Source organism: Lactuca sativa, chromosome 2 (genome assembly GCF_002870075.4).
Source record: "Lactuca sativa cultivar Salinas chromosome 2, Lsat_Salinas_v11, whole genome shotgun sequence".
In the NCBI taxonomy this organism is placed as follows: Eukaryota; Viridiplantae; Streptophyta; class Magnoliopsida; order Asterales; family Asteraceae; genus Lactuca; species Lactuca sativa.
In genome coordinates, this window is record NC_056624.2 from 230,726,447 (window position 1) to 230,750,392 (window position 23,946).

General features: G+C 34.3%; 1 protein-coding gene across 1 annotated transcript; it reads left to right on the forward strand.

Annotated features, from left to right (window-relative positions):
* Nucleotides 1–15,499: 15,499 nt before the first annotated feature.
* On the forward strand, nt 15,500–18,169 carry LOC111896282 (BAHD acyltransferase DCR). Its single transcript, XM_023892286.3, has 2 exons — nt 15,500–16,022; nt 17,007–18,169. The coding sequence occupies exons 1-2, from the start codon at nt 15,567–15,569 to the stop codon at nt 17,883–17,885; spliced, it is 1,335 nt and encodes a 444-aa protein (XP_023748054.1). The 5' UTR covers nt 15,500–15,566; the 3' UTR covers nt 17,886–18,169.
* Nucleotides 18,170–23,946: the final 5,777 nt, after the last annotated feature.

Consider the following 23,946-nt stretch of genomic DNA (forward strand, 5'->3'; position numbering starts at 1 on the left):
AGTATTTAAGGATTTTGGCTAGATTTGTATTTTCCCCTAATTTTAGTCTTATGGGAACATGTTGTGATTTCTTTTGTTTATGTTTATAGGTATTGTAACTAATGCAATATGATTTGTATTAATGTTTTATATTATATGAATATTTTTTTGGGAAATTAAGTAATCTAACCTTATAAACAACTTTTTTTTATAAAAAAATAACCAATAATTGTTTTTTTTTTTGAAAAATGACCACTTGATCTGGTATACCATATTCCGGAGCATGATGTTTTGTTCCGGAGGTGTGCTCCTGAATACGATATTGTGGAGTATTTACGATATTGTAAGAGTATTTGTCGGTTGGTGGGGATGAGGTCTGGAATCTGACACTCTATACCGTACCTTTCAGACTAAATAAGTGTATTTCGAACTGATGCCCGGAACGGTCGTACATTTCGGAGAGATAAACTTAGGGGTTTTCTATGTTTTTCTTCCAAATATGCAATATCCTTGTGTTTTTAATACATTTGTGTGTTCGATACTTTCCAAAAACGTTACGGAATGAGTACGTATACTGGTTTTTTCCGAGTTCCAATTTCTAGTGGAGGACAATGGCAGCATATCGACGGATGTATGAAATATCTTGCTCCGGATTACACATGCTTTGGTGTAGATATAACCAGTGATATCAACTTCTTTAGGTTGGTTACATTGGTTGCTTCCAAGTCCAGGTTACATACAAATCAAATTCGTCTATCTTTTCAATGTCCTTGATCAAATATAGTTATGCAGATTCTTGACAATATTGATGTTAGATATTTTCTTAGTTTTGTTACTACTATACCTTCTAACACAATACAATTGTTTGATGTTAATAATGTTATGGATAGTGGTACTAATCGATTTCCTGGGGAAAATCGTTTTGGAAATAGTTATTCCGGTGCTGGAAGTAACCAAATTTGTAACTTATTACCTATGACAACCAACCATGTTCCTTATTATAAGAACCCTATACTGGGGGTCATTATAGGTCTAAAGGTAAGATTGTTGTTCAGGATGACCTTACTATTGATGTTGATGAATCTACGAATGATGAGGCAAAACTAATGATGTTGGTTGATGATGGTAATATAGTTCCACATGGAGAGCTTGTGGAACATTTTTAGAGTTACATTGAATCTGATGGGGGTGATCATGAAGATGAAGAAGAGGAAATTGATCTCTTACCACAACCCCTAAAAGCACAACATGAAAATTTCCCTTATTTTTTTTTTCTGATTCTGAAGAAACAGAACCCACCCATTGGGGTACGCCTGATCCTTTACCACTACCCGAATTAGCTCAAAAAATCGTAAAGGGGCCACAACACACAACTATAATTCCCATCTTAAGTTATTCCAACTCTTCAAAAATAAAGAAAAGCTTAAGCTTAATTTAGTATTGAAAAGTGTTATTAAAGGTTTCCAATATATATATATATATATATATATATATATATATATATATATATATATATATATATATATATATATATATATATATAAACTAAAACAAACACATTTTCAAACATACTTTCAAACACACTTTCAAACATAAATACGAATAATTTTGTGGGTTCGATTTCTTCTTCATCCGATGATGGTGATGTGACAACCCAAAATTTCTATCTTGTACAGTTAGGTGATGTGACAACCCGAAATTTCTATCTTGTACAGTTATTCAAATCAATCAAGGTCAGACTTGTTTTGCTATTTTCTAGCATTGATTAGAGTAATTAGAGTGTTCTAAGCCTAATACCTTCAAAGTTAGGGTTTAGAATTGGGTTCCACAAGTTCACCACTTCCCAAAATGGCCAAACACTCCAACATAAGGAGTGTACGGCTGTACACTTAGGTGAGCGGCCGTACACCCCCTTCTGGCTGTACACTCTCATGTATGTGTATATATATATATATATGAGACTTAGCCATTTTAATCACTTTTCACACTCCTAATCCAAGAACTCATTTCTCTCTCAACTACCATCTGATTTTTCATCTAGATCTTCAAGATTGTAAGGTTTCTTCCCTTGAATTGTTGATTCCTTTCACTATCGTGTAAGGATTATTGATTTCATCCATGAAATCACTTCATTTTGGTAGATCTTCAAGTGTTCTTCAGTTTCACCAAGAACACCTACTAAGTTCTTGGACCTCAAACACCCCTAAAAGGCTTCTATATCATAAGTACCACTTCCTATGCTTGTTACTTACTAGATATACTCCTTAGAAATCGTCCAAACCATGATCATTAAGTAGTGTACGGCCGTACGCACTCCATGTGGCCGTATACCCCTTTGTTTAGTGCATATTGGCCTCAAACTCATGTTCTATGCTAGCACATGATCAGGAACACTTAGAGGATGCAAGATAGATCCTTGAAACACACTTTTTGACCATTTCTTCAAGGAGTGTACAGTCGTACACTCCATGGACGTACACATCAAGTCGTACACACAAGTGGCCGTACACCTGGTGGCCGTACACACACTTGTGTGGCCATACACCCATTATATGCAACCTTTGGCACTTGTAACACTTCAACATAAGTGTTTCCTAGTCCCTAAGGTGTTTTCCCTACATGATTAGTTGTATAAACACTAATTATATACATATATGTGTCATTATATGTTATTAGGATCCGTTGTGCTCAAGTCTTCACTTGACACTTAGCATCCTACAAACCGATCTTTCATTCGTATCACTCACTGCAGGTGAGTTCATACCCCTTAACTTATCTTTTAAATGATTTTAAATGATTTTATGGGGGTAATACAAGTAGAAACATTATAGTTATTATATCAATCACATGTGATTAATAACTATCAAACAGACAGATTTCTTATACTTCAAACTGTGTTTCCAAACAAATTGCTTCAAATAGTTTTACAATCTCTTTTATATGCAACACTCCATATTAAACTCTTTCAAACTTATATTTTGTCAAAATCATGTCTATATATACATATATATATATATATATATATATATATATATATATATATAAGTAGGATTGAAAAGACTTAGGACTAATAACTCGCCTTATTTCATGTTCCTTGTTTGGTTGTAGACTTAGGGTATCGGTTGTTTGTCCGAAGGTCGTTTGAATCCTAGTTATATATTATGTGTATGTATATAGATATTAAAGTTCTTCATTCAATTCGATACCTTTGGGTAGAAAAGGTGTACAAACGTGTTCATTCATACAAACAACATTACTAGTAAACTATAATAGGTATAGTTTAGGTGTACAAACGTGTTCATTCATACACAACGAAACATACAAGAGTCAATTCATACATGAGTCAGTTCAAACATACTATAAAGAGAAACAGTAATACTATAACAAGAGACAATACTCACTATAAAGAGAAACAGTACATACTATAACGAGAAACAATACATACTACACACTATACACTAGAGAACATACTATATACTAGACAGAGAGAACATACTAGTACAAATACAAAAATACTATAACATTAATGTGAAATACTACTTCATGGCTCGGCAAAATACTACTGTGTCACTTTTTGTACCCAGAGTCTCCTGGATGGAGAGCGTGAATTTACGTATAGATCTATACGGGATTGACCATCCTACACCTTGCTGCTAGCTACAGTGGGACCTGCAGGTCTACGGGTGACGAATGTCATATCATTTTGACGTCTCGAACGTCGTGTTATACTAGTCGATCAAGTATGGTTACAATCATATCACATTTTACCTTAATTCACAAACTGGTTTAAGGTAGTTAGTACATTGGTAGTTACTTACATACAATACTACTGTACATCGTTATTTTCCCATTACATTCACATTGTGATCTTCTCACATAAACGGTAATGTAAACTATATTTTGGAAATGATAGTCATACTTGGGAAAGATACACACTTTTACAAACAACACAACACACAGAACATTTGGGCCTTGGTAGAAGGCTACTTTTTAGTAGAAATTATAGGATTTTCTTGGAGATACAAACATTTACTACAAACACTTACAAACATTTATAAACACTTTCATACAAACAATGACACTAAAATACTTATGAACTCACCAACTTTAATGTTGATCTACTCTTTCAAAATAACTTGTATTCTCAGGTCACCAGTAGACAGACACCAATGACCAGGTTTTGAGAAGACGGAGCTTTCAAGACTCGTCTTTATTTTTATTACAAATTTTTGGTGCCTTATAAACTATACACGGAACACACTTGTATTAAAATTATACTATTAATTCAATGGATGATGTTGTTGCTTGTTTTACTATTATGCATTGTTGTGATACTATACATGATGTCCTCCACCCCCGAACGTTTCCGCCGTTCAGGTTTTGGGGTGTGACAGGTGACGACTCTGATGATGACTTCGTGTTGCAAACATTGTTGTCTATGGCACGCGACAGGTTGCGACAAAGAGGCGAAAGTTCAAATGACGAGAAGAAGCGTAGAATTTTGATAAACCGAGATCGTATCGCAACACATGAACTTTTGGTACATGATTACTTTGGCCCTGATAGTTTATATGACCTATCGAAACTTGAAGAACGTTTTCGTATCAGTAGAAATTTATTTTTACGTATAGCTAGAGATTTGGAAAACAATTATGAGTTTTTCCAATTGAGATGGGATGCTAGAGGTAGACGTGGTTTTAGTACAATACAAAAATGCACAGCTACTCTTAGACAATTGGCATACGACATAGCCGTAGGCGCGTTAGATGAGTATTTGAAAATGTCTGAGAGGACTTTTTCGAGAATGTGCATATCTTTTTTGTGAGTATCTTATAGAGCTTTATGGTGACATATACTTGTGACATCCAACTAGAAATGATGTCGAACAATTGTATGCCGCACAGGAAGCTAAACATGGATTTCCAGGAATGCTTGGTAGCATTGATTGTAAAAATTGAGAGTGGGAAAATTGTCTCAATGCATGGCGAGGTCAATTCACACGACGTGATCATGGCATGCCAACTATTATACTAGAGGCCGTTGTTTCACATGGATATGGTTTTGGCATGCGTTCTTTGGTGTGGCGGGGTCAAACAATGACATGAATGTGCTTTGAGCGTCTCTGATATTTAACGACATTTTGTTGGCTAATGCACCAAACATGACGTAAGTTGTGAATGAGCATCAATATAATTATGGGTATTACCTTGGTGATGGGATATATCCAGAGTACGTTACGTTTGTCAAGTCGTACTCATTTCCGACCGATGAAAAATGAAAATTGTTCAAGTTAGCACAAGAATCGGCAACGAAGGATGTGGAACAGGTGTTTGAGGTCCTCAAACAAAAGTGGCACATTATCAAACATCCGACACGATCATGGGATAGGGAAAAATTGACGAAGGTGTTGACTGCTTGTGTTATTTTACATAACATGATAATAGAAGAAGAGGGTAAGGCTATTTGTATGTATACTCCGGTCGATATGCTTAATCCACCTGCAGTAATACAAGTCGGCAGCCCGACATACTTCACAAGACTTTTGGAAATACAAAACAGTGTGACACATCACAATCTACGTTATGATTTGACTAAACATATATGGCAAAGGCAATTCCAACAACACAATGTCAATGACGACGACAAGGATAAGGACACGGATGATGAAAATGGGGTCGGTGGCGACGCGGACGACAACGGCGACGAGTAATATTTTCTATATTTTTCTAGTAATTTAGGTTTTAAATTTTTATGTTTTTTGTAAAGTAATTTAGAATTAAATTTTTTTAATTAATGTAATATTATTTTAATTAATATTTATGTTTTTATTTTTGTTAAATAATTATTTTTTAATTTATTATAATGTCAATAATAATAATAATAATAATAATAGTAGTAGTAGTAGTAATAATAATAATAATAATAATAATAATAATAATAATAATAATAATAATAACTACAAAAGAGTGGAAACGACTTCTACTTTGCAGTAAAACATTTTGAAGCTACGGGGGTCAACGACAAGGGCTATAATGCATCCTTCATCACCCTCATACCAAAAGTCCAGGACCCCATATCGATGTGTGATTTCAGGCCCATTAATTTAATCGGGTGTCTATATAAATCCATTTCAAAGATCCTTGCGGAAAGGCTTAAGAAGGTGATTCATTTGGTGGTTAGCCAAGTACATACAGCTTTTATCAAGAGCAGATACATCCTGTACAAGCCTCTTATCCTAAATGAAGTTATCGCTTGGCTAAAAAAGAATAAGAAGGTAGCTTTCGCCTTTAAAGTCGACTTCGAGAAAGCTTTCGACTACCTCAGCTGGGAATATCTAGATTCGATTATGCAGCAGATGGAATTTGGGGGCAAGTGGCGGTCATGGATCCACGGATGCCTATCTTCTGCTAGAATTTCGGTGCTAATAAATGGGTCTGCTACTTCTGAATTTTGTATGGAGCGTGGTATCAGGCAAGGTGACCCACTCTCACCGTTTCTTTTCATAATCGTTGCTGAAGGGCTAAATATCGCATTGGAGACGGCAAAACAATCTGGAGCCTCTGTTGGTATCCAATTGCCTCGCCAAGGTCCATCCATTTCTCATCTTCAATATGTTGATGATGCGGTCTTTTTGGGTTCTTGGTCAATTGAAAATGCTAAAAACCTGATCAGAATCCTTAGATGTTTTGAGCTATCCTCAGGTCTCAAGGTAAACATGTCCAAAAGTAAGTTATTTGGCATTAGTGTCCCAAATTGTGAATTAGAATTATTGGCCCGTTATAGTAATTGCTCCATTGGATCCTTTCCCTTCATATACCTTGGTTTGTCGGTTGGTGCTTCTATGGCTAGAGTGTCAAACTGGAACCCTATAATTGAGAAATTTCAAGCGAGATTATCAAAATGGAAGGCCACCAATCTTTCTTTTGGTGGTCGCTTAACTCTGTGTAAAGTTGTGTTGAGTAGTCTTGGCACCTTTTATTTCTCTATATATAAAGCCCCGGTTAAAGTTATAAAAACTCTCGAGAAGATTAGGATGCAGTTCTTTTTGGGGGGGGGGGGGGGGTGATGTAACCTCCAAGAAAATGGCTTGGATATCTTGGGACAAAATTTTAGCTGATAAAGATAAAGGTGGGCTTGGAATTGGCAGCCTAAAGGCCTAAAATTTAGCTATGTTGGGCAAATGGTGGTGGCGATTCAGGAACTTTCCTGAGAATACGTGGGCGGAGGTGATAAATTCTATTTATGGAGATGATGGGGGTTTTGACAGGCCATCAGTTGCGAAAAAGAAAAGTGGTTGCTGGGGCACCATTGCAAATATTCCAAAAATTCTAGAAAAGGATAGTGTATCCTTTTCGAATCATTTTCACCGGTCTCTGAATCCCAATGGAGTTCTCAAATGGTCTTGGTTGCTCGAACCTTCTGGGGTATATTCGGTTGGGTCTCTAAGATGTCACATTGACAAACTCTCTCTTCCAGCTAGTGATGACATATGGTCCTGGAACCCGCTGACTCCAGGAAAACTAAAACATTCTTGCTTGGCGTATATGTTCCTCAAATTTATGCAGGATCTGTCATGGAGCTCCGGAATCTGAACAACACATTTTTTTAGAGTGTCCGGTTTCGAGGGAGGTTTGGCAACTTATCTGCAAATGGTGGCGGTTGTTGGACTATCCTCTGGTTTCAACCCGAGATTTGCTACAATGTAAAGGGAATATTGCAGGGCATCAAAGGCTAGCATGGATTCATGAAGCTATAATGCTAACTTTTATCTGGGTGATCTGGAAATATCGGAATTTAAGGGCTCAATCGCATGCTCCAATTTCAAAATCGCAATCGGCGCTGGCTTATGAGGTGAAATTTCTCTCGATCTTTTGGATCAATGCTAGAAATAGGAAAGGTCAGATTCTGAGGTGATCTGAATGGTGTAGTGATCCGATTCTAGAATGCTATAGCAGGCTATAAATTTTGGTGTTTGCATTTTTTGTTTTGTTTTGTTTCTGTTAGTTGGTTTCTTGTTCTTAACATTTCCTCTTGTTTTGTACTTCTAGCCTCTGGCTAGTTTTTTATTAATATCATCCTGTCGTTCAAAAAAAATATAGTAATGTAATCAAACACAATTAAACATATATGAAGATAAAATGAACTAATATGAACGAACATAAACAAACGTAAACGAACAACCAAAACGAACGTTCACAAACATAATTGAACGAACGAGACCATTGTTCATGTTCATTTGTTTAACTAAACGAACAGGAATGTGTTTTCATATTTGTTCATTTATTAAATAAACGAACATAAATGAACTTCCTGTCGAACGGTTCACGAACAGTTCGTTGGACGTTCAGTTCATTTAACAGTCCTAGGTCTAATAAGATGACACATCTCAAAAGGAGAATAAAACTATTCTTTTATTATAATAGGGAGATATTCAAAGGTATATTAGATATATTGAAGTAGATTAGAATATCAATATTGTTATACATTATAATATTATAATATTTATAATAAGAAACTAACTTAGTTATGATATTATGAAAAAACCACAAAACATAGTAAGCCTAAGCATGATAAATTGATAATTCAATTTTTACCACTGTTTTCTCAATTATGTTCGATTAGGCGAAATCTCATGCATTGTGCAGGTTAAAATTATTTAGTTATAATTTTAAAAATATATGTTGCTAAAAATTATTAGTCATTGACATTAGACACAATAATAATTTATACATTAATTTGATATATAAAATTCAACTTTAATATTTGGAAAAGTTTCCAAAGATAAAAAAATGATTAATAAATTATGTAACCATTTTAACTTATAATGAGACATTTATTTATAGAATAAAAGAGTTTATTAAGTTGGTTTACCATGACGATGCGGGATAACATTCATCTTTATCACATGTCTTTTTGTGTCATTTTTTTTATCTCACTTCTCTTCAAAAAGTTGAAGTGAAAGCAATCAACTATAAGTAAAGAGGTTAACACACTTTTTATCCCATATTCGTTAAGAAACAAAACTCATGAGAAAACACACATCTATATGCAAAGAAGTTAAAATCTTTTCTCTTATATATTTATTTTTTCGTGTTCTTGATTTTGACTGATTTATGCATTAACTCCACAAACCATTTATGTTTTATAGTATTAGAATAAAATTGCATGAAAATCAAGTAACATTAGTTGTCAAACTACTTTGCTGAAAATGGATACCTTATACTCGAAATGGATTCATTGTGTAAACTCAACATCATTATAATCAAATAATAGAATGTTTAATTATATTTTTTCCTTGAACTTTAATATCTGGAAAAGTTTCTATGGATAAAAATGATTAATGAATTATGTAACTATTTTAACTTTAAAGTGATACTTTTCTTTATAGAATAAAAGAGTATATTAAGTTTGTTTATTATGATGATGTGGAATAAAATTCGCCTTTATCATGTGTTATTTATGTCATGTTTTTTTTATCCCACATTGCTTAAGAATAAAAGTTGAAGTGAAAGCAATCAACTATATATAAGTAAAGAGACTAAAACATTAATGTTTTATCCCACATTGCTTAAGAAACAAAGTCATGAGAAACACGCATCTTTAAGTAAAGAGGTTTAAACCTTTAATTTTACATCTTTGTTCTCTTATTTTCTTGATTTTGATCGATTTAGGCATCAACTGCAACATTCTAGGAGCCATGCGGCCAATCATGATTTTTTTTATATAATTATCATATGTTCTATATTTTATAATGTCCCATACTGATATAATATAAAATGATAATATTAAAATTACACTAGTTAATGTAAATGTTATCATCATAAACTTTCGATTTATTGTTTTAAACTCCATGGGAAGCCTTAAGAAAAAATATGTTTTAGCCCCCCCCCCCCCCCCCCCCCCCAAACCATTGTCTCAAAAGTAAGTCATATCAGAGCGTCCCAAAAATAATATCATGAAAGAAACTGAGTGGATCAGGCTTGGGAGCCTAGTGAGCATATAAGGTTTTTGACTGTTGGGTCAGCCCATTAGTATTCCTCCAGAATGAACTCTTTCAGAGTATCCGTACATATTACGGATTATCCGACCCGGCTTATGGTCCCCCTATAAATATGTTCCGGAGTAACTTTATTCGATTTTTACTTGTTTTAGAGACTATTTTGAACCTACATTCTGGACGATGCAAACCCAATAAATTACAAATGTCTTCTTCTTCTAAGAGCGTTCCAGAGATTCACTTTTTATATATGAGTTTATAAGTATATGTCTACTGAAGAATGTTTACATCAATATAAGTTACGCCATTATATAGGTCTTAAAAGCAATAATTATATGTCTACCGCAGAATGTTTACATCGATATAAGTTATGCAATTATATAGGTCTTAAAAGCAAATTATATGTCTTATATGTTTTTTGTGACGTTTATTGGTTTAAAAGCAATTATAAGGTTACATTTACTTATATATGTATTTCACATAAAAAAAAGCTTATATATATATATATATATATATATATATATATATATATATATATATAGATACACACACATACACACTAATTCTAAGTATTCTAGAATGAGTCCAGAATCCGTAAAACACATCTGGAATACAATGAACTGGTCCGGAATGCGACGAACAGTTCTGGAATATGGATTCAAAATATGGATACAGATTATTATTTTTCGGAATTGTGATCCATAATCGATATATGGAACAGGTGTCCAAATTCGGGATATTGTGTATTCCGGAATGGCCTCCGGAACATGCTAAATTGTCTAATTAATGCTTCTTTGATTGTAGCATAACATAACATACGAAGCGGTTGTGACTACAGCCTGCAGGCCTAAACTTGGGCGGGAAATCATGGCTCATTTACAAAACTGACCAGTTTGTGCAACTATGTTTAGGCAATCATGTTATGGTGATTATGTGAGCATGTCGATGGGTGTGGAATGTCACATTTTACTCTGTCACTATCTTATGTGCAAAGAATATACTACAAATGATACAGTTGACCTGCAAGAGCTTCTATTTTCCGTACACGACTATCAGTTTTGCTTCGACAGGAAAGCATTCTACTTGATTACTGGGTTGCAGTTTGGGGACTACCCCCCCCCCCCCCCCCCGGTCGGTTCTACTTTTGCATAGTTCAGAAAATGTGTGTTTCCATTTGTGTCGGTTTCACGTTCGGTGAACATTTGTGACCTTATGGACGTGTTTAATGACTTGATTTATCAATTAGGTGATGTAGATGCGGTGATAGTCTCCCGACTATATATGCTAGAGTAAGAATTTTTTGGGAAATACCCTCGGCAGCCGATTATTGATAATTTTCTTGCAGTCGTCTCTAATTTAGATGACTTTAATAAAATTAAGGAGCATTTGCACCCCACCCAACCAAGAGTTGGCAGTAGACATACATATACTGTGTAGGGATTTGTCTATGCATTTAAGGTATGTCGACTATTTTTCATAATAGTTAATAAGCAAAAAATAATGTAACTTTATTATGTTTTTTACTTGTTTGACATCTTAATTTTGTAGATTTGGATCATGGAGACATCTCCCAACAGTAGTACAGTTGGTTCGTCTATACCCGGTGTTATCCCTTGGGCATTTACATACCCTAGGATGAGGTGTTTACATGCTACTAATTATGAACGTATTCTTGATGTTATTAGGGTATGTATCTTAGTCCAACTAATAATCTAAAAGTTGATATGACAAAATAACATAATACTAACGTTTTTATATTCTTTTATGCAACCCCCCCCCCCCCCCTTAACGAATTGTTGGAAGTGCTGCTTTGTGGTGGATTGAGAGTGTCATGTTGATAGATATTGCAGATTACCCTGATGTTTGAGTTATGTTTTTTTTTTCTTTTTGTTTTAAACAATTTCCTTATGACGATATAACAAAAACAAGTTTATGCTTCTGAACAACGTATTGTAAAATATTCTAATTTCGTATAAATACCATCACTTGTTTTTAAGGTCAACTGTATCATATTGTTGGCTATTATTTTGACTAGTTTTAACGTTAGATTTACTCACTTAACGTTACGTTTGGCACTTGAGTTGGTCGTACAAGAAGATTCGGTTTTTGTGGAATCTGCGAGAAACTGAGCGTCACAGTTTCTGCTTGTGTGACCGATCCTTTGACAATGGATGCATATTTATGAATCAGACCTTCGCCTTAGGATGGGATAAAGTTATGATTTTGTGGTCGTCTGACTTGTGGTTTGTCTATCAATGGTGGTAATACAACCATCACGTCATCTGGTTCTTCGTATTTAGTTGGAACTAGCACAAGAAATTGATGAATACCACTTTCCATAACATTACTAATAATAAACAATTGGACTATGTTGGGAAGCATACTACTAACAAAACTAAGAAAATATCTAACATCACTATCGTCTAGAATGTGCATAACTATATTTTATCCAAGACATTGAAAAGATAGACGTATTTGGTTAGTGTATAACCTGGACTTGGAAGCAACCAACGTAATTAACCCAACGAAGTTGATATCATTGCTTATATCTACACCAATACATGTGTAGTCTGGAGCAATATATTGCATAGATCATATGATATGCTGTCATTGCCCTCCACTAGAAACTGACACTCAAAAAAATATTGTATATGCAATGTTTTAAAAACCAGTTTGAACCGGCCGGTCGAACCAGTTGGACCGGGAACTGAATGAGGGAACGATTCAACTAGCATTGGTTTTATGTCTATTTATGAACCAGAATGAACCGGTTAAATTAAATAAATACACATAGAAATGAATCATTTTCATAACAAACTTTAGTTTTTTTACATCTATTTAGATTTTTTGAATAAAAACACATGGTAAATATTATAAAGCTTTTTAATGTGGTTGTATTCATCTAAAACTATATTTTGTTTATGTATTATACTTTATTTTATTTTTGGTATACGTTGATTGATGTAAAACTTACGGTTATGTGTTTTAATGTATTTGGATTGATCTTCAACTTATATTTATGTGTATTTTTAATGTTTAAACTTGTGGATGTCCATGTATGTGTATGTAAATAGGAAATAATATTGAAAATTATAGAAACCGGTTGAACCGGGAACCGGTCACCCTATCGGTTCAACTAAAAAATTAGTTTTTAAAACATTATGTATATGTACTCATTCTGGAACGTGTAATGAAGATATCAAAAACACAAATATATTGCATATATGAAAATGTATGGAACAAAAACACACAAATACCCAATTTTGTAACACTCCGGAACAAACCTCCAGAATGTACGTCTATTCCGGAGTCAATTCCTACTACACACCACTGCTCCGAAATGAAAATAAATACTTCGGAATATCATATTATGAAATACACTGAGCGACCCAAGTCTGGATTGTTCTTATGTACTCCGAAATATGGTTATTTTAATTAATAAAGTTGTTTTACAAAAAAATAGTTATTTTAATTAATAAAGTCGTTTATAAGATTTAGCAATAATTATATGTGATTAGTGGCTTATGGCCACTTGATGGTGATATAATAAATACATATAAAAAAAAGTTTACATGAAGATGATTATTATTATTAATATTTGGTATTGTAAACGATTTGTATATAATAATTTTTTTAATACATAACAATTTATGATTTATAGAACTAAACAATACAACATTTAAAACATAAATTGTCATAAATGGAAATATATATATGTATATATATATATATATATATATATATATATATATAATATATATATATAGGGTTAGGTTATTTTGTTTTCACTATTTATTGTGTGCATGTATGACTGATTCTGGACCAATCATTTTAGTTATTTTAAGAAAGTAATTAATGCATATTACATATTGAAGATATAATAGGTATTAATTACATTTTTAGCAGTTAATATGTATTAATTACTTTCTTAAAATAACTAAAATGATTGGTCCAGAATCAATCATACAGGCACACAATAGATAGTGAAAACATTTGAACCTAACTCTCTCTCTCTCTCTCTCTCTCTCTCTCTCTCTCTCTATATATATATATATATATATATATATATATATATATATATATATATATATATATATATATATATATATATATATATATATATATATATATATATATATATATATATATATATATATATATATATATATATATCATGTACGAATCAATATTCCCAGTTTCATAGTTAAAGTGATTGTATCAGTATTGATTTCTTATTCATGAAAGTTTATATAGAAATATGAAAACATGATAAATATTTATTAAAAAAATAAATAGTAAACCAAAAAAGGAGAATTAACCCACTTTTTCAAGCAATTAATTTTCAGTGCTTACGTGTCGCTTTAATTAAAACCCCTTCAAAGCTTCAAATGATAAATATTAATAAAAGGAAAAAAAAAGTATGAGCATTTGGTAAACAAGTAATACTAAAAAACAGTTACATGTATGCTTGTGATGATAGATAAAAAATATTCAATATATATTCAATATATATATATATATATATATATATATATATATATATATATATATATATATATATATATATATATATATATATATATATATATATTGAATATAATTCATAAAAAGGTTGAACACTTAAATAAAATACTAATCATGATTTTGTATTTTGTAATAACAGCTAAAATAATTAGAAAAAAAAAAATCATTCAAAATGTTTATCATAATGTTTCAAAATCATCATTTATGTTAGTCATTATTTCACATATTATTACATGGTTTGTAAATATCGAAAACATTGTGAGCATCCTTAGTCATTGTTTCACATATTATTACTTGCTTTGTAAATATCAAAAACATTGTGAGCATTGTTAGTCATTGTTCCACATGTTATTACATGCTTTGTAAATATCGAAAACATTCTAAGTAATGATAATCATTGCTTCACATATTATTACATGGTTTGTAAACATAGAAAACATTGTGAGCATATTAGATAACGAATTTTTGAGATGATATAGTTACTTAAACTTTTAGTTTTTAAGAAAAAAAACTTGAATTAATGAATAAACTTTGTTCGGATATACAAACATAAAACTTTTAATTTAAACAAAACGTTATAAATCAAAAAATTATTTTAAATATTTTTTTGGAGTTTTAAAACTTTTTTTAAACTTTTATGTTATTTTATATCTCTCAAAAGTTTATAGTTACTTTTGCTGCACATTTTCACATAAATAAAAGCTACAGCTTGATGCTACCAATATCCATCTAATTTTGCTAAAAACACTCCATAAAATTGATTACATGGAACTTTTAATATATATGATAACTAATTAAATGTACTTAACAATATCTTTTTTACGACCAATATTTTTTTGATAGAAATGAAAGCACCATATATCTTTACTCGTAACTTTCCATCCATACCATAGTTGCAAATGGTAGAAGGGTAATAAATGGTCACAACTATACACATGACACCATAAATGCAATTTCAACCACACTGAAATGAATTATAAGTATCTCACTTGAAACCTTTTTCAACCCACAACTCCTAAGAAATTAAAAGTCTTGTCCTCTCTTGCTTTCCATCTCTAACCAAACAATGGCAACCCAAATCACAAATGAAGAGAAGCATTTGAAGGTAGAAATCCTAAACAAGACACATGTCAAGCCTCAAAAGTCACTAGGGAAAAAAGAGTGTCAACTTGTGACATTTGATCTTCCCTACATAGCCTTCTACTACAATCAAAAACTGTTGATTTACAAAGGTGGGGTGGATAAGTTTGAGGACACTGTGGAGAAATTGAAAGATGGGTTAAGGGTAGTTTTGGAAGATTTTCATCAGTTGGCGGGAAAGCTTGATAAAGATGAAGATGGGGTTTTTAAGGTGGTGTATGATGATGATATGGAGGGGGTGGAGGTGGTGTCTGCAACTGCAGAAAGCATTGAGACTGCAGATTTGATGGATGAAGATGGCACCATTAAGCTTAAAGAATTGATGCCTTATAATGGTGTTTTGAACATAGAGGGACTTCATCGTCCACTTTTATCGATCCAGGTATTGTTGACTTATTTTTAAATTATATTATTTTTTTAATGTTTATTTGTTATTAGCACGAATGATTTAAGTTCTTTTGTTTTTACCAGAACAATTGCAAAATACAAATGTTTTCTAGCCATAATATGTAATCTTTAGTTGTTGAAGTCAGACATGACAACTTATATTAATGGCCATATCTCTCGAAGTTAAATATAATTTATTAGAAATAAGTCGGTTTTCTATGACGAATCTCAAGTAGTGATCAATATGGTTATTCACTTATTCCATTCACAAATTTTGTTCTCTTTTCTCATAATAATTATTAGATCTTTTTTTTTATATACATGACAACTTATATTAATGGCCATATCTCTCGAAGTTAAATAGATTCATTAAGTCATTAGCTGTTTGTAGTTATCTTTACTTGTCGTTAATTAAATTAATAAATGTTTTTTTTACTAATTATGCATCTTTGGACAAAATCAAGCAATTAGGAATGTCAAAAAAACATTCTACTAAAATACTTATAAAGTTGATGGTAGAATGGTAGGTTGGGTTTGTTTAAGGTTAGAGGGTTTATTGAAGATAACTCTATACTAAATTAACACTATGCAATCATAAACGAAAGAATATTATCAGCGGAGTCTATAAAATAAAATAAAATATTTATTTCGATTTTTGGATTTTATAAATTCCAGCTATAAAATTCCTCAAAAATCAGAAATTATTTCTCATTAAATATTTAAGATCATGCAATAAATGAGTATTTTTGACTTTTCATACCTACCAAGTACCAACTTTGTCTTAAACTCATTGTAATAAATTGCCTTTTAAGTTGTTCAGTATGTTAACTTTATTGCTTTTTCATTAATAATTAATAATTATATGAAATATTAAATACAGGATTTTCATAAAAGGTATTTATCTTGTTTTTAAATTTTAAAATTTATTAGCAAATACATCATTACAAAAGTAAATTAATGTATTTGGGCTTTCTTATAGATAACAAAGCTGAAAGATGGACTTGCATTGGGCTGTACGTTCAATCATGCGATCTTAGATGGCACATCCACGTGGCACTTCATGAGCTCATGGGCCGAAATCTGCAACGGATCTAAATCCATATCCGTTCAGCCTTTCCTTGACCGAACTCAAGCCCGAAACACGCGCGTGAAACTAGACCTCACACCTCCGGCCCAACAAAACGGCGATGCAAAGCCGGCAGCGGCGCCACCGTTGAGGGAGAAGATCTTCAGGTTTTCGGAATCCGCAATCGATAAAATCAAAGCGAAGGTAAACGCCAACCCACCGGAGGGATCCACCAAGCCATTCTCCACCTTCCAATCACTCTCCACACATATATGGCACGCAGTCACACGCGCTCGCCAACTCAAACCGGAGGACTACACCGTCTACACTGTCTTCGCCGATTGCCGGAAACGAGTGGACCCTCCGATGCCGGACAGCTACTTCGGTAACCTGATACAAGCGATCTTCACCGTGACAGCCGCTGGATTATTGCAGGCGAATCCGCCTGAATTCGCGGCGTCGATGATCCAAAAAGCGATTGATGCCCACGATGCGAAGGCTATTGAGGGACGGAACAAGGAATGGGAAAGTAATCCGGTTATATTTCAGTATAAGGACGCCGGCGTGAACTGTGTCGCCGTCGGGAGTTCGCCTAGGTTTAAGGTTTACGATGTGGATTTCGGGTTTGGAAAACCGGAAAGCGTTCGAAGCGGGGCAAATAACCGGTTTGATGGTATGGTTTATTTGTATCGAGGAAAGGATGGTGGAAGGAGCATTGATGCAGAGATTAGTTTGGAAGCGACTGCAATGGAAAATCTTGAAAAGGATAAGGAATTTCTAATCCAGGAATAATAATGAACATTCAAATTGGTGTCGGGTGAGATTTGTCAAAATTCCAAGATATTCGATTTCAAGAATAAAGTCAAACTTCGAATTGAATCGAAACCCCCAAATTCAAATGTTTATTTATTGGATTTTAATTTAGTTCATAAAATGTTTAGATGTCATGTTACATGAAAATGTTATTACGTTCGTATATTTTGTTTTATTTTTAGGTTGTTTCTGTCGTTAATTTTGGGGAAAATAACATGTGTTATGAGCTTTATTTTAAGAGTTTTTAATGTGTGGTTTGTATACATCTTCTTGTAGTTTTTTTTATGGTATATTTGTTTTTTAAGTGATGCTGATATTTTTAATTCTATTGGAAACTTGCTATACTGCTGTAAGAAACCAACGATCAAAAATATATTTATACGAAATATTTTTTGGTAATTAATAAAAGAAAAGGAAAACAAATATAATCAAAATCATTAAGTAGCATACAAGTTGAAGATAATGATGAATATGATTGAATAAAAGTTGAATAGAATATGAGTTGAATATGATAATAAATAAAAGTTGAATAAAATGTAAATAGTGAGATGAGTTGAAATGATGAATATGATTCAATAAAAATTGAATATAGTGTAAATAAATACTATACGAGTTGAATATGATAATGAATAAAAATATAAATAATAGGATTTCATAGAGTTGAATGAAGAACTTAAATAATCATTAAATGTTAAATGGTTCGGCTGAAAATATAAAATTGAGAATACGTATTTAATAGGTTTTGGATGATGTTATATAAATGTTTAATTAATGATGTAACAATCCATTAATCTCTCTCTCTCTCTCTCTCTCTCTCTCTCTCTCTCTCTCTCTCTCTCTCTCTCTCTCTCTCTCTCTATATATATATATATATATATATATATACACACACACACTTTATGCTTAACTCAACATGCTTAATTGAGGATCATTTGAACTATTTTTCTTTTAAATTTTTTATATACGGAGAGAGAGAAAAAAAAATATATTATTTAAGAACTTACAGTTTCCCAAAAACCCGAGAACTAAAAGTGAAACGTTAAATTGAAATTTTGAATGGCTAAGATGCTTGGTGGCATATTTGTAAATAAGTAGAAAATTAAAGTTGAGGGGTAACTTAATCAGATTAGCACAGGGTTTGTTTAGGAAACAAAAATTTAATTATAATTTCTTAAATTTATATTCTAATAAATTAGAAATGTAAAAAACTAAAAATCATCTCTCTCAATCGACGATAAAAAACTAACACCCCGCTCCCGAGTTGTAGCAAAGAAAAGAACAGAAGAGAAAAGAAAGTAAATAGAGAAAAGAAGAGAAAATAGAGAAAAGAAATTTCTCTTTTGTGCTCCCGAGTTAGAGAGAAATGAAAGGAAAGTTAAACATTTTGTTTTTTCTTTCCAAACCCTCCCAAATCGAAAGGAAAGTTAGGAGGGAAAGTGATCATTCTGTTTCCTTTCACTTCCTTCCTTTAATGAAACTCGGGAGCACCAATCTCTCTTACTTTCCTCTCACTTCCTCTCATTTCCTTTCTTTTCTCTCCACTTCCTCTCATTTCCTTTCTTTTCTCTCCTTAACTTGAACTCGGGAGCGGGCCGTAAGAAACCCATGAACACACTCTCTCACCATCCTCCCTTACCATCGTTGTCTAGATCCCATGTGATGTCGCCACCGACCGAGTAAAAAATCAACGACGAACCGATAGAAAAGGCAGCTATCTCATCTTCTTACTCTGTTAGTTGTCTCGATTCTCCATTTTTCTTCAAGTGGCATCCCAATCGAAGATGAAATCAATGTCTATCTTACCACCTCCCTCCCTTATCTATGACACATCTAAATTGCGAGAGATTTCTTGTCATTCCTCCCTCAGCCGCACAACATCTGGAGATGAAACGATTCAGGAGGTATGAATCGATACATCGGAGATAGTTTGTCGTCCAGTAAGTCCAAGGAAGGAGCGTTGAGTACTCGATCCGAGTGGAAGGAGTCCGGTGAGAGCTAGAAATTCTAATGCTCTTAGTAACTCAAAAAATAGCAATTCAATTGTCAAGAGAAATCCATTGAGCGTAGAAACATAAAGGAGTTTCCATGAATCCTACCGATTAATTCTCTTAAGCTTACACCTAAAAGAAACGGATCCAATTATCAATCCGTCACAAATCAATCTCCGAGAAACAGGAAGACAGTCGGCATGGTTCATTCTAAGGAGAAGATCGATCAATTTTAACCTAACTTGTTTTCCCCCATTTTGTTGTCGGAGGCAGCGGCAGAGGTGGTGGTGGTGGTGGTGGTGTATCAATAATCAATTATGGGGCGGATAATGGAGTGGGCGGGTAGACCAAATCACTTGGGAGGATTACCAAGGAAGACGATGATAATGGTGGTCGGAACATTCGCTAAAGCGGTTGCAAGTCTCCTAAACTCAACTTCCGTTCCTAACCTAGACACTCTCCTTAACCTCGTCAAATCTAGACCTCCTAGTGTTCCTCTCATCGCTATTAGTAATTACATGTCCACTTATGGCAGTTAATCCTTTTTCCTTTACTTCTCTTCAATTTAATCATCTCTCGTTTTTTCCGCTTCTCTTCAATTTCATGATTTGAATAAAATTAGGCTTGCGCTTGGCCTAGTGCAGTTACATAAGCTTCTATGACATAGTACCGATTGAAATTTGACTGATATGGGGGTATTTGATTGTGTGTTATTTGAGTAAAAGAGTTTCTTTCAGAAATTTTTGATTATTGATCTTAGGTGGAATTTACAAGAATTGATGAAACATATTGAAGCTTTCCTTGATTGTCCTTTTGATTATCCCATTTTATTGATTTGAAGTTACGATTATAAGTTTCAAAATGTAGATCCAAAATCCTCTCATTTCTTTATTTTTTTGTAACATTTCTGATGAAGAAAAGGCTTGTACGGTTTAGGAAATTTGGAGCATTGTTTATAATTGTTTTGGGTACTTCTGAGATGTTGGATGATCTTGCTACGTGGGGATTCAAAGGTTTCCCAACATGTAATGCTGATTTGCAATGATGGGTACAAGTTGTTGAAGACATTTGCTTCAAAAATCCAGTCCTTTCATATTTTTTCAGGCTTAGTATGTGCCTATTTTTGTATATATATTCAAAGTTTTATGTTTTATGTATGTTTACATATGAAATTCTTGACTGCTACTTCCTCACATGTATCTATTTCCATTGGAATGATACTATCTTTAGAAGAACTTGAATAATGATAGTAATCTAAGACATGAATTGATACATAATGTTTAGTATCTAGTTATTCATATGAAACTATACCATGAAAAAAACAAGTATTTTGTAACGTCCCGTTTTCACAACAAAAAAAGTTAATTTTTATTAAGGTAAAACTTCCCAATTCATTAATCCATTAATTAAGAAAACCATTTATTCTGAATTACATTTATTAAAAATCAGAGTATTGTAGAAACACGGAATCTTCAATGTTGCTGATTAGTGTGTATAGTCCCGCCTTCGCCTTCCAGCAATAAACGATGATACCTGAAACCATAACAACTGGGTAAACATAAACCTTAGTGAGTTTCCCTCAAAATACAACCATATAAACATATCACATATACAATCAAACATGTTGGGTCCAGTCAACCATCGAGTTGGAATACCCCAGACCCAGTCAACCTCCGGGTTCGGTCATCCTTGGGATGGAATACCCCAGGTTGGAATGTCAATATACAACAGGTCCAATCAGACATTGAGCTGGAATACCCAGGGGTTGTTGGCCTACCACCTCAACCCTACCGCTCTTCCCGAACCTCCGTGCCAACGGCTTACTGTCGGCCCGCACTGGGTATCTTGTCCTACCGCACAAAGCAGGACCGCCTCAACCCAACCAAACACAATATGTCGACATATAAACAATCGGGATCAAGTAGGCACATAATACAGGAAAACAACAATCATACACTCACTACTGCCTACTAATCCTCTCACACCATACAATCCCACTACCAGCTAACCCCCATAGAATGCATAACCATTAGTAACTAGAGGTGAGATAGCCACCCGAACAAATGGTCCTAATCTAGAGCCACAACAAAACAAGGAACGGGCAAGAGAGCCTAGACTAAGGGTTCTCAGGTTATCCTACATGACCATCGATAGTCCCTAAATGCACTCTATAAATGATAACCAGCAAGCACATATAACATACAGTTCTACAAGTTATTACCACAAAGCAACATACTTAATACCAGAAGACAGATGTAACTGATCACTACAACATAATAGCATACTCGATACCAGAACACAAATCAGGCGGATCACTACAACATAGCAGCATACTACATATCAACAATCTAACAAATGCATGGTCGTATATACTTAGAGGTGAGATAGTCACCCAGACAGGTGATCCTTACCTAGAACCACAACCAAACAATGAACATGTAAGAGAGCTTAGACAAAGAGTCCTCATTTTATTCTACATGACTATATACAGCCCCTAGGGCCTCCCTTTACTAGCAGATAACCAAAACTAGTGGGCCAATATTGATGCCTTCGACCCATGGGTACAATGAGGCGACACTCACCTCGATACGCACGTAGATAGCCATTATAGCAATGAAGGACTCTACCAGCTTCAACTCACTTCCAAACACCTACAGGAAGATACTTGAGTCAATACCCCATCACATGTCATAGTCACTTGCAACAATGACCACCTCACATGAAATGACGATTAGGGTTTCACATAAAATGGCGATTAGGGTTAAGTGATAACACTTAAACCATTAAGGACTTAATCACTTAAGGGTAGGGCTTATAAATAGGGTTAGTGTTCCACACTTAACCCCTTAAGAACTTAATCCATTAAGTCCAATATTGCATTAAGTTAATTGTAGCATATTATTAAGTATTATTTTAAGTTTAATTAATAGTTTTAATGCTAGTCCCGACCAACTCCAAGACTAGGGTTTCTTGAAATTAGGGTTTTCTAAATCCTAATTAGGGTTTCCAACCCAAACGCGTGCCACTCGGTCTAAATTTAGATGATTAGTTAATTAAATAAATGTACATGCTTAATAAATCGGGCACCACCCACTGCCACCTCGGGTAATGTTGTTCAACGGCTGTCCATGGCGGCAGGAGGCGAAAACCACTATTTCAAATGGCGGGAGTCATAAATTTAGATCCAAACACCATCCAAACCCTCTCGTTTTACACATAATGTTAAACCAACACCCAAGCATGCATACAACCACCCGAAGTGGCGGCTGGTGGTGGTAGAACGACGGCAGGAGGTGGCAACCACCACCTCACGGTGGTGGTGGTGGGTTTTCTTCGACTTCTGACCAAGAGACATATAAGCAACATCACACTACTACAACACACACATTCCTACGATATCACACACACAACCACCTCTTACGGTGGCTGGTGGCGGCAGAAGAAGGCAACATGGCGGCAGCCGCCATGGTTAGCTGCCATGGAGGTTGTTCATGTTTTCCGACCAACAACACATGCCAAACATACTGAAACATTCACACACACAAGCGGAAACACCCACCACGTAGCTACACTTCAGTCTTGGAGGAGGAGGACGACGAAGGGACGATGAACGGAACAGTGGAACGAGGCAGCGAAAGCGGCGACACCAACAGACGACGTTAGCGGCGGCGACGCATCCCAACGGCGATAACGACAGCATAATGGACGACGACTTAGAGGAATGAAGGAACGATGATTGAGAAAAACATCAACAACAACCACGATATCAGCCTTCAATCCCGTCGTCAAAGTTGTAACGATGGTCGCTCATTGGTTTCCGACTTCAATAGTAGAGGTGGCAGCGGTTGGAGGTTAGTGGGGGTATAAGGGTGGTGGTTGCAAAGGTTCTAGGGTTAGGGTTTGGATATGAAGCTCACATGAAGGCCAATAGAGGGTGACGGGTCTTAACCCGTCTCCAACTTCAACTTATGACGAATTTACACTTCCAGCCCTCCCCCTCAATTCCTTTTCAAACTAAGTCTACTAAATACCAAAAAACCCTCAGCCTTAAG